The sequence below is a fragment of the Gadus chalcogrammus genome, chromosome 12 (genome assembly GCF_026213295.1).
Source record: "Gadus chalcogrammus isolate NIFS_2021 chromosome 12, NIFS_Gcha_1.0, whole genome shotgun sequence".
Lineage (NCBI taxonomy): Eukaryota > Metazoa > Chordata > Actinopteri > Gadiformes > Gadidae > Gadus > Gadus chalcogrammus.
Window position 1 is genome coordinate 3,988,249 of NC_079423.1, and position 12,500 is coordinate 4,000,748.

A 12,500-nucleotide genomic window follows, 5' to 3' on the forward strand; every position below is an offset into this window, starting at 1 on the left:
AGTCCGCTTTATGACTGCGTCGAGACGGTTTCGTCTCCGCATATTTTTTTTTACAGTCCTTTTCTGTAAATTTCAAACAAGAATAGGCCAACTAAATTGCTTCAACAAAAAACGGTTTCAACATTAACTACCACGATCGATAGTGGATCTACTATAAAAACAAATATCTTTACTATAAATGCTAATAACATTTATAGTAGCCTACCTATATAGGCTACGTAATTTCTTTAGGATATGGTCTAATATAAGGGGATTGCATTCGCGCAGAAAAACAAGGGCCAATATATAAAGTGTATCTCGTTTTCAATTTAAATCGAATTTCTCAAAAACAACAACAAACACATCGAACTGGTTCCATCATGGTCCGTTTGACCATAGATGTTGTCCAGTGACGCTCAGTTATCTGTTATCTGTCCGGGAACAAATGAATAAGAGCGAAACAACCCAACCAGCACACTGGATAACTGGGTAGCACACTGCTGTAAGAGTTCATCCAAACTTCCCCAACTGCCTCTTCAACTCTTGCTTAATAACCATAACCCTGAAGTTGAAACAGTCTCTCCGCACCTCTGTTTTCATGTCTTTTATTTTCCTTTCTCCTTTGAAATCATCATGTCTCTTGTGCGCTTTGTCCAATATGGACTTTATGGGAAATCCATCGAACAATGGCCCTTTTTCCAAATAATTCCATAAACCGTTTGCCCTGACAAAGTGTTTTGTGGCTTCAGTTCATCCGAGACAGGACAGGCTAATTACCGTGCCAACCTGGGTTTAGCAAGAGTATAATTAGTGGACGCCCTCCACGCGCGCGCACAAACACACTCGCGCGCGCTTACACAACAAAGTATTATTCGCTTGAGAATCTCCAGACATTGCAGACCAACTTTGGCCAGGGTGTCAACACAACTCTTTGTAAGCACATCATTTCGAAATGAGATTTCAGCGAAAAGTCATTCCCAGTCTGCATGTCGCTCTATTCGTCTAAGGCTCGTGCGCTAGACTGAAGGAATGTGGCCCCACTGTTTACTCTATACTCTCTCCTGTTCTGATTTTGCACAAAATACGATGTTCAATTGCTTAATAGCAGGCACACACATGTGTGTACTGAATCGATTAATTGATTATAGATGATCATCAATCTTCTCTTCTGAGCCATGTCTTTCCCACACAGCGGGGGAGTGGATCCCTAATGAGCCCTCACTCATTAAAACCTTTGACTCTTGACTTTTTTTTGAAGCGCCTCTGGACGATTACAAAATAAGTCAATTATAACAGCAGAATGAAGAAACTAAATATATAGTTACGCTATACGCGTGCCGTTTCTCCTGTATCCATCGGCATAGTGCTTCAAAAGTTGTGACTCTGGAAGAAAGCAGTTTGCCCATATGCAAAAGTTTCTTTCCTTTTGCCACTTTCTGTTCCGCAGCCTCGAATCATTGCGATGCAGATATTCCTTTTTTAAAGCATTCCATGTGCAGGCGAAGAAAAAATGGGTAGAAAAAAAAGGAATAGGTTTTCTCCAATGTGTTTTCCATTAAGTGTCAGGCATCTCCACAATAGCGCTTCAGTCCGCGAGGTGACACCTCCAGCTGTGAGGCCGAAAAGAAGCACTTTCATTCAGCCAAGGGAGCCACGTCTGCCCGCTAGGCCCCCGGAGGTGAGACCATATGGTGGACGATAAGCAAGAATTCCTATCATCCCTATCGCCCGATAAAGTGTTGCAGAAACTGAAACGGAGTGGGCATCCCAGGTCCAGTTCCATGGGAGGAATAACTTTTTTTGCAGGGAATCAACCAGATTTTCAACTGATTCCAAATTATAGGAAAAAAACGCTTTGTTATTTTAAGTGGTGGTAATTTAACTTTATCTATTTCATGAGGTTAAGTTTGTTTTATTTTGGAATATATATATTTTTTAATTGACATTAAAAAAAACAAGTCCCACACCCTCAATTAATGGGCGCCAACACAGCTTAAATTTGTTACTACATTAAATGATCTCAAGTGGTGATGATCAAGATTCAAACCATTCTATTACCTTTTACAATCCCAGGGTTTTATATTCCTTTCGATTAATTACATCCAATGCGCATCGGGAGCGTAAAGGCTCCAGGAGGGAACGGTCCAAGGTGCAGTATGTGTCCGGAGAAGTGGTTTGTTCGCCGGCAGAGCGAGCATACGTGCGCCGCTCCGTCCACTTCTACAGCCGCGTTTCTGAATGCGCCTGGGCTACAGCGACCTGTAATTGATTCAATGTTACAGTCCATACTCCTCCTCCCCCCCAAAAAAACTAATCATCTGGCTCAAAGTAAATAACTCGCAGGAAATGCCCCCCTCCTCTCCTCCTCTACTCCCATCAAGCGCAGAGGTTCCCTTCAAAATAAGAGTCTCGTTCAGAAAAAGTAACAGCAGCGTTTCGAGTTGGTCGTTTGAAATTAGATTAACATTTGTTGTATTTATTTCCATACAGATATGTTTTCCTTTTATTTTTCAACTAAGAATTTTTCTGGATAACAATCTTTAGTTTTAAGCCCATGATGAAGTTTGATTGGCCCTTATTAAACATCCCTAACATGAATATCTATCTTGCCAACCGAAAAGCTCTATTCTCTTTTAACGTTTCCTCCAAATATGCATACCTATTCGTTTTTTGCCTGCAGGCCACATGATGTGAAAAGGTTGTTTTTTTAAAACCACAAAGATATCTACAAACTCATAGAGGGCGCTCCAACACCATCTTATATCTACTGGTGATGCTCTCTCTCTGAACAGAGAGAGAGGGTGTATGTGCGTGTGCGTGTGTGCGCGCGCGCGCGTGTGTGTGTGTGTGTGTGTGTGCCTGTGTGTGTGTGTGTGTGTGTGTGTGTGTGTGTGTGTGTGTGTGTGTGTGCGTGTGTGTGCACGTGTGTGTGCGTGTGTGTGTGTACGTGTACGTGTACGTGTGTGCACGGTCCCTTACGTGTTGGTGCAGGTGTGTCAGCTGTTTATCCACATAGACCGTCTACTATTCAATAAGTCCCCAGATCTCGTAGCCTGGGGTTGACCTGTCGGACCGAGGGGTGGGCAGAATAATGGCTCATTAGGAGTCACCTATCTCGGGGCAGTGAAGCGGGGTATCCGAGCGAGATTTCACCCGGAGGCTCAGCGCTTGGCAGCCCGAGAAACAGCGCTCCAGCCGATAGGCACAATCACTTCCACATGTTTCCTCGGAGCAAGCGCGAAAAGAACAGCGTCCCTTGTTCTCCAAACAAAGGACCTCTAACTTTAGCCGTTAAGCCCAACCGTCAGCCTGCAGGCTTTTTCAGGGTTTCTCTTTTTGTGTGGTGCTCTTCAGCCACTAATGTAAGGACACGCGAAATGGTAACTATATCCACGCCTTGGCGCTATATTCGATGGAAGTCAAGACATGTATTGACGTGTTGAAGAGTCATAAAACAGGCAATAGCAATAATTATAAAGGGAAGAAGCCTCGCAAGAACAAAGAAACAAAAGATGGGCGCTTCCGCTTAATTAAAAGGGATTAAACGTGAGGCATACACTTTATATCCTCTCTTTGTATCAAGTGACACTTCAATGCTCGGGTGTGTTGCGTTAAATATATTGCACAACGTTAGAGGAGGACACTGCAACGTCCACAGCCAATAGTGGACCTAAAGTATGACCCTCTTCGGCCACCAGGGGGCGCAATATAGCACAATAGAACATGGCTATTCCTCTGTAAATGCGCAATTCATAGGCTTTATATTGACTTCAAATGTGACTCCCACAAAAAAAATCAAGATCCATAGAACAGATAAAACTATGTTGTAGGCCTATTCTTAGCCTAAAGAAATCCAACCGTCAACTGCAAAAAATGACCAACCCTACAGAACATGGATGTATAATTCAGAAAGTGAAAACAGACAGATCATGAAAGAGCATATATGGGGTAGACACTGACTGCAGAAACAGGAATGTCAGGAGCAACAAAGGTTTGGACAGTGGAAACAGAGACGGGTCATTGAGGAGCAGGTAGGGTTAGACAGTACAAATACTGATCGTTAATGGGTCAGATCGTGAGTATAGAGAAAGGTCATTGAGGAGCAGGTATACGGGGTCATATATACAGAGACAGGTCATTAAGAAGCAGGAAGAGGTTAGACAGTATAGACTATATTGTCTACTCTCTGCTTCTTAATGATATGTCTATAGTATGGACATATCATTAAGGAGCATGTATGGGTCAGATAGGTCGAGACAGGTCATTGAGGAGCAGGTACGATCTAGACAGTATGTACAGAAACAGGTCATTATGAAGCAGGTAGGATCTAGACAGTATGTACAGAGACAAGTCATTAAGAAGCAGGTAGGGGTTAGACAGTATGCACAGAGACGGGTCATTAAGAAGCGTATGGGTCAGATAGTTAGTATAGAAACAGGTTTTTGAGGAGCAGGTAGGGGTTATAAGGTATATACAGAGAAAGGTCGTTAAAGAGCAGGGGTTAGACAGAGACAGATCATGGAGAAGCAGGATTGTGGTTGGATAGTTAAAACAAAGACAGGCTATTTAGGAGCAGGTAGCGGTTAGTGAGTACAGAGACAGGTCATTTATGAGCAGGTATAGGGGTTAGACTGTGAGTACAGATACAGATCATTAAGGAGTGAGTAGGGTTTAAAGTCAGACAGTACTGAGACAAATCATAAAGGAGAATTAGGGTTTGGCAATACAAAACAATGGCATTCAAATTCAGAACATTTAGTCTCGACTCGACCAATCTGAGAAGACCAAAACTACAAATCTATATTATAAATATGAATATTTATTGTATTTATTATTTATATTTTTGTTAGTATTCGAAAATAACAAAACAGGAATAATCGTTTCAGCTGTTGACAACTCAATGAGAACTTTCTGTAAAGAAATGTGGTCACCGGGTGGTCTGTGATTGGCCATGAAGAGTTCTGACGTCAATGTGCGTGGAGTGACCAATGGACAACTGAGTGGCAACGGACCCGAAGAGGAGGTTAGAGACGGTTCCCAGAGGAGCTGTCCGGCGTGCTGAATCCAACCCCGACGACCGCCGCCTCCCCCGCACCTCAGCGCTGCAGAGCTCCGCTGCTCCGGGGAGATCCATATAACTTGCTGTGATGTCACAAATTCCAAGGGTCTCCAAATATCATATCTAAAAAAATAAAGCCCAAACTAGCAGTTGGTTGAGAGTGTCTTAATAGCAAACAGTAGGCCTACAAGCTGGCAATGAGCTGGATACATATCCTGAGACTTGTCCGAAAAGGATTAAACGCAATTAAAGGTTTGCTTCTGTATGCTTTCCGATTACCTGATGTTTATAATCTAATCGATAAAAATAAATATCAATGAAAACCGCCAATGCATTCAAGTTGTTAAGTGTCTACTTTTAGCCTAAATGTTAAAAAACGAATTCAGAGATTATCAAGATATGCTAATTTCCCATTCAATAACTGATTGTCAACTTTGTTCAACAAAAAAATGAGTCTGTGATACAATAGCCTACTTTCAAATAAAATACGTTTAAAATGATCCAAATCCAGGTACGGAACCGGGTATCATGATGCCCATTGCAAGTGTTTGTTGGAATTCAACAAGTGGGCGGAATTTAGGGTGACCATAAAATCGGAGTGTTATGTCGTGTTATGTCGTGTTATGTCGTGTTTAACCGCCTCCCAGGAGTCGGGTGAAAGACAGGGTTAAGGGGCGCGTGTCCAGATTAATCCCCCCCCCATGAATAAAGCACAGAATGAGTTAAGGATTTATGACGGATTTAGACGTCAGGGCATGTCGAAGTTGAGGAGAAAATGTCGCTGGTAGTTTCATTACCGAACCAGGGGTTCTCTCCCCCCCTCCGCCTCTCTCCATCTCCATCTCTCTCTCTCTCTCTCTCTCTCTCTCTCTCTCTCTCTCTCTCTCTCTCTCTCTCTCTCTCTCTCTCTCTCTCTCTCTTTCTCTCTCTCACCCTATCCCTCCCTCTCTTTTCCACATTGGCACTCGAGCGCTTCTCCCCATAAAACAGCAGCTGCAACAGTCTGAAAGGCGCGCGCTTATTAATTGTCCTTTGTCATGCGTAATTGCCACACTTTCAATGGAATAGCCATGGCCCGACCTCTCCGGAGTGATGTCGATCTGGAGAGTGTATTGGTCATGGAGTCTATGTATTAACGGACCCTCACGGCAACTATCGAATTATATATACGTGCCGAAAAGCCCTCACCTGAACGGTTGGACTCCCTGGCTATATTGATCTTGGAGATAAGACAATTCAATTCGCCCCATTCTCGGTATGGGCCGGGTGGATTCGACAAGAAAAGAAGCCTCTGTCTATATTCGGTGCCCCGGCGGCTCGGGGTCACTGCCAGTGGGTCCATGGAAAGGGGGTTAGGGTTAGGGGGGGGGGGCGCTGTTTTTTACTTTCACCAACTCCATTGTTGAAGCGTTTGTAATTGTTCTGCTGGTCTTTCACGTGCACACCTGCGAGGTGGTGACGTTTAATTCGATTAATAAGAACTACAATATATATTCATTAGGTGGCTTTCGCCCAATAATATATGATCACCAGCGGGACGTGAATAGGCACCATTTATTCCCGCCATGAATAGGTCCACGCTGGACTAAGACTTCACCTGCTTCCCCTCTCAATTAGGAATGTATCCCAAACTTTGACAGAAACGCGTTAAATTAACCGTTAGCTAATTTCCAATGGCCCCTCCTACGTAATCCCTCCTTGGAGTCTATTCCATTTTTCTCGCCATGCCCCCTTAATTTACCATAAGTTGAAAGGTTCAAATAGGGCCTAATGAAACAGTGACTAAATCGTTCTCTGGGACTCGGAGGAACCCCGGGGCTGCCTCTTCAAAGCCCTGTGAGCCCAGAGCCGTCGGGGGTCCCGGGCTAAATACGAGTCCCAAGGCAGCACAATCTAACATGTCAAAGCCTTTGCACAGTTCTATATATCCTTGTTCTGTGGTTCTGAAGAAATAATCAACCAACGTGGGACCGAAACCGCAATTAAACTCGCTTTGGACAACCAAAATCTCTTGAAAAGCGAACATTAATGGGCTATTGGCCGTGCACCAGGGGCGCGATCGGGTAGCCTTTTGTGGTCAGGATTCAGGAGAACCCAGGCCTACAACTATAGTCGTCATAAAGCTTTTATACACTCGTTTCACATTCAAATGGCCCATATACGCGGACAAATTATTACTACCTTTAAAGATCAAGTCGGTCTAAACGTAAGATATATGAAATGTCAGGTGTCACCATGAAGGTTAAATAAATCGACTGATGTTTTGAAACGACACGTTTAAGCGAGATGGAAAATGCTATAGGACTACTTATTATAGGATACATAGGCTTATATATCTTCTGAAGATCATAGGATTAGCTCATATTTAAATACTTCTGGACTTTAAAAGAATATAAGGAATAATAATAATAATAATAATAATGATAATAATAACAACAATAATAATAAAATAATAATAATGATATAATAATATAATGAATAACTTTTTTTAAACCACTTTCATCGAAGCTTACAGAAATGTCTTACATTTTTTTATATGGTAGGCCTATATACTTAGATAAGATCTATGGTTTAGATTAATAGATTGATAGATGAACAAATAACCGATAGATAGAGAGTGTGATGATGGTTAAAAAGATAAACGGTTTTACTATCCACTTTCTAAAGGAAAACTGTTTTTGTATATTTGCATCATTTATCATTCAAATGATAAAAAAATCGTGCAGTGCAAAACGCAATGTAAAGGTATGAGCACACAAGTTTTTATTTAAATAAATATACATATTTTACAAATTCACAAAAGGGCTATTCTATTACCACGGGTTGCATTGCACCACACAACCTCACTGATGACGCGCGTGGGATTCCGTTATTATCTCACATTTGCCGGTTGGATGCTCGGGCAGATCTCGCGATACAGCTCAGGTGTGTCTCCAGTCAAGGTTTAAAACACGGCAGGTGGGCAGGCAGGCAGGCAGGTACTTCATCTTGGGTATTTAATATACACACGTGATACATTTCAAACGGATAAACAGTGCACTGGTGTACAGTAGGGCCACGGGAAACGTGTACACAACTCGTACAACTATAGTTGTACTCTTTATTTTACATAACGCAGCAAGTTCATGAGGCGCGGAGATGGGGTGGACGGAGAGTTTTTTTTCTTTATAACGCTCCAAGGAGGATACACGGGGGGAATAGTCACTAAGTGCTGCCAAGATTGAATCTATCCCGGCTATCAGATCGGGGACACCTCCTCCTTCTCCTCCGAGGTGGAGGCCGGGGACAGGGACCCCTCGTCCTCCGACCTCGGGTAGTCTGTGTGGGTGGTGCTGCTGGCGCACTTGCAGCCCCCGTGGACACCCCTCTGGGTGCCCTTGCCTTCCTTCTTGTGCTTCACCCTGCGGTTCTGGAACCAGATCTTCACCTGCTTCTCCGACAAGCTCAAATAGGTGGCGATCTCGATTCTGCGCAGTCTCGAGAGATACATGTTGGTAGAAAACTCGCGCTCCAGCTCCAGAAGCTGCGTGCTCGTGAACGCCGTGCGCATCCTCTTGCCGTTCTGGATGTGGCTGCTCTCGGACGCGGCTGTGGACAGAAACATTTAAACATTAAGGGTTTGCCTTCACGATCGAAACATTGTAAACATTACACTATAAAACGGACACTAAATTATGCTGTGCGTAATTTTGCGTAAAACATCCCCAAAGTTTGATTCACTTTCAAAATGTAAAAAACGAATCTAAACAAGGCAATTCGTTTTTTTTAAAGTTTGGAATTACGGTCAACTTTGGAAAAACTTCTTACCTATGGAGAGGCAGTGGTACCTCCGGGGATCTGTGACGCTGTAGGTGGGAGTGCAGACAGGTGTCTGTCCCGGGTGCGTAAGAGCGGAGGACGGATGGTGGCCAATCCTGTGGCAGTACTGTGCCTCCGCGCCGGGAAACTGACTTTTAAGACCGGGGATGCTGCTGCGTGATGAGTGGATGTGGGACGTGACGCACATGGGACACACGCAGAAGGTCCCACTCTTCCTAGACGGGCAGACGGGCGCGCTGACACCCAGCATGCTCGTGGAATGCATGCTGACGGGGATGAGGAAGTCTCGCACCGGATGCTCCACCGGTGCGGGGCGCACGGTATCCTTGATGATCAAAGAGTCGACGTAGAAGGACCTCGACATGGTGATGGTGGTGTGTGTGTGTTGTGTTGGCGCTGGGGATGAGTTGTGTGTATTTCGGTCCTCGCGCAAGAGGATAGAGGTTTTCTGTGAGCGCCTCGGGATGTGAAAAGGTGCTTATGTTGACGGCTCAACAAAAGGGGACCTCGAGGAGGGCTGGCCCTTCAGCGTCATCCACGTGCGTTCCCGTCTCCGAGGGTTTACGCAGCCGGACGACCCACACCACGTGACGTTCCCCCAACTCTCAATTTGTAGATTAGCGGCTTTAACTCCACAATCAAGGGCACTGGTGGAGTCTGGCAAAGTATTGCTGGACATATTTAAGGTTTATTAAAAAACGTTATTTTGGCCAAGCAATAAGTATGGATATAATAGCTAATAAAATACAAAGAGGAAAAACATGTAAAACAGTTTGATGATTAGTTAAAATATGTCTCGTAAAAGGTTATTTCACTGTAATAAATATTTGTACATTTATTATGAAAACTTCCACCGTAAGATAAGATAAGATATACTTTATTAATCTCAGCTGAGGTGTTCCAGCAGCCAGTATACATACACACAACACACAACACATGTATACATACATGTCCCACCTATACAAAACCATGAGCCCACAATAGCCTATAGAAAAAGTGGAATGGATGGTCCATGTGCATCAACCATCATGATAATTATTTAGACTGGTTTTAGACTAGTAGACTAGTTAATCATGAAATCAAACGACCCTTAGAGTGCACAGCCTCACAAAGAAGATATTGTTTAGAAGATAGGTCAATATATAATTATATTAAAAATATATATAGATTTATTAGGCCCCAGTATTCCACAGATTCTACTTAATTCCCGGAAGATCTTTTCCTTTCTTTTTCTTTTTCATCCAAATGTCTTATGCCCTATCCTAAACCTTCCTTCACTAACAGATCGCCCAGGTGACCAATTAGCGGACCAAATAAAGACGTAGCTAATCACGCTTAAGTTTAGGTTTCACACCACCGAGCAATTAAAGAATTATGAACTGCGGCTGAGTCCGAGTTTCTGCTATTTGATAGCGATTAGCAAACCATTAGAAAGTGTTTATTATGGGTGAGTCTGCGAACGGTAAACACGCAGCTATTCCAGATATGCGTTAATCCCGCGTCTTGTGACAATAATTAGTGGGTTTGATCCGCGGACGGGTCACCAGTCGGTCCGCGCGCTGCTTTCATCTGTTAAGTAACGCCTCGAGCCTTCAGACGGTGGCTGGGGGAAAGGGGGGGGGGGGCACCGGAGCGCGCGCCGTCTGCAGGTTTTGCAAAAAAATTTTAAGGTGCAAAGTTTGAGGTGCTAAACGATTAGGTGGGCTTGCATCTTATCTTTTGGCTGTTCTGAGGCCTAAAAAGTAGCACACTAATTATTTGTCACCTCAATCTTCCTCAGGCACTTTACTACACTTCCTTGAATTCACTTCATACTAATCTTGATAATGGATCGACTTTTTGATGATTTTAATATTAAAAACAAACACTTTTAAATATTTCGCCTGAGGGGCAAACATGCCTTTACCAAAACCGGTGTACTCATGAGAGTTTAAGTGCTTGTTATGCAGGAGAGCTGCTCCCACTCTAGTGATGCTGCAGACAAACAGGGCTGTCACAGAGAGTGTAATTGTTCTAATAACATGAACACGGCGCTTGACAGTGAGACGCGCTGAGCTGTTATGGTGCGAATAACTGTTCCGAAAGCGAGACAGACAGAGAGAGAGAGAGAGGTTGTGTGTGTGTGTGTGTGTGTGTGTGTGCGCGTGTGTGTGTGTGTGTGTGTGTGTGTGTGTGTGTGTGTGTGTGTGTGTGTGTGTGTGTGTGTGTGTGTGTGTGTGTGTGTGTGTGTGTGTGTGTGTGTGTGTGTGTGTGTGTGTGTGTGTAAGAGAGAGAGAGAGAGAGAGAGAGAGAGAGAGAGAGAGAGAGAGAAGCAACCCATGCGGAATGATGCGCGGCGCACGCCCTCATCACACCGTCCTACGTCTAATATAATTTTTCCATAATAGGACTGCACGATACAATTTCTGTCAATTAAGTAATCCGCCAAACGAGGCTCTTCATGAGGCTTTAATGAGGCCTAATTGCAGGGACTAGTGGAGGCACGTGGAAGGATTTAGGAAGCATTAGTCCGTCGGGTACCGAGCACAGACTGTTACCTTACCCTTACTTTCATAATTCAAGGGGAAAATAAGACCATTTAGGGGAGGGAAATCTTTTGATTCTCTTTCTTCTGCTCGGGTTAACGGGACTGTACACTTTTGTGAGCTTCGGCTAGGAAGCCCACTCAACAAATGGGTCCCTTATAAAACGTACTACTGGTTAAACAGCAAACAATTAATTAATTCCGTATAACGATTTGTACAAATATCAATAAAATAAAATAAAACACACGTTGACATAGCTGATTAATATTTAAGATTGGAAATATCTTCATATCAGTATTACCTAAAAGGTTGTAATTTGGCAGGAGCATGTCTTCCAGAGTGTGCGTATTTTTGTGTACTTTGACATTTAAAGTTTGTATTTCAGAGAAAAAGACTGTTTGTTTGTGTATGTGAATCTTCGTGTATGTGTCCACATGTATATGTAAATTCACGTGTTTGTGTGTGTGAATCTTCATGTGCGTTTTTGTAAATCTACTGGTAGTGTTTATGGGTGTGTAAATCCATGTGTGTGTCTACAAGTGTACCTAAATCTACATATGGGTCTATGTGTTTTGTGTGCATGTAAATCTACGTGTGTGTGTGCGTGTGAATATACATCTGTGAGAGTCGTATTGGGCTTTTCAATTTATATGTGTGTGTTTGTGTGTCCGTGAATCTACATGTGCGTGTGTCTATGTGTTTAATTCTTTGTCTGTGTGTTTTCGTAGTTATGCATGTGTGTGTGTCTGAATCTACATGTGTATGCGTGTCTACATACATGTGTATGTGTGTCTTCATGCATGTGTCTGTGAATCTACATGTGAGTGTGCGCTAAACACACACCACCGTGTCAGAGCGTGATCCTTATGCAAGCTCCCCTCATTCAGCCGCCTTCTCAGGCCGTAGTCCACCGTGAAGAAGACCATTACGGCTCTGTTGAACAAGCGTCATTAACTTGTTTCAACGCCTTTTTACAAACGTGCCATTGTGGCCCAGGGGCCAGTCTGCAGCCCATCTTGGCCAATACAGTGCATGATTTGCCCCCTTTATCAGTTACCAGGCAACACATCTTGAATACCAAAACTGAAAGGAAACACTCTGGTCCTCCCTGCTCTGGT

General features: G+C 43.5%; 2 protein-coding genes and 1 long non-coding RNA gene across 3 annotated transcripts in view; all 3 read right to left on the reverse strand.

Annotated features, from left to right (window-relative positions):
* The window catches only part of pdgfra (platelet-derived growth factor receptor, alpha polypeptide), a 28,250-nt gene extending 25,969 nt beyond the window's left edge, over positions 1-2,281 (reverse strand). Inside the window, exon 1 of the mRNA XM_056603203.1 lies at positions 2,038-2,281. The gene's annotated coding sequence lies outside the window, so the exon portion shown is untranslated. The remainder of the gene's footprint in view (positions 1-2,037) is intronic.
* Positions 2,282-5,029: 2,748 nt separating this feature from the next.
* The window catches only part of LOC130392700 (uncharacterized), a 27,517-nt gene continuing 20,046 nt past the window's right edge, over positions 5,030-12,500 (reverse strand). Inside the window, exon 3 of the long non-coding RNA XR_008897055.1 lies at positions 5,030-5,161. This is a non-coding gene — a long non-coding RNA (uncharacterized LOC130392700). The remainder of the gene's footprint in view (positions 5,162-12,500) is intronic.
* On the reverse strand, positions 8,277-9,221 carry gsx2 (GS homeobox 2). The gene is made up of 2 exons (XM_056603205.1): positions 8,846-9,221; positions 8,277-8,626 (listed from the first exon to the last, which is right to left on the reverse strand). The coding sequence occupies exons 1-2, from the start codon at positions 9,219-9,221 to the stop codon at positions 8,277-8,279; spliced, it is 726 nt and encodes a 241-aa protein (XP_056459180.1).

Excerpts from the sequence above, each read along its gene's own strand:
- gsx2 (XM_056603205.1), bottom strand. The coding sequence starts at position 9,221 with ATGTCGAGGTCCTTCTACGTCGACTCTTTGATCATCAAGGATACCGTG. Across the intron at positions 8,627-8,845 it reads GTACCACTGCCTCTCCATAG|CCGCGTCCGAGAGCAGCCAC; the intron begins GTAAGAAGTTTT and ends TTCTGTCCACAG.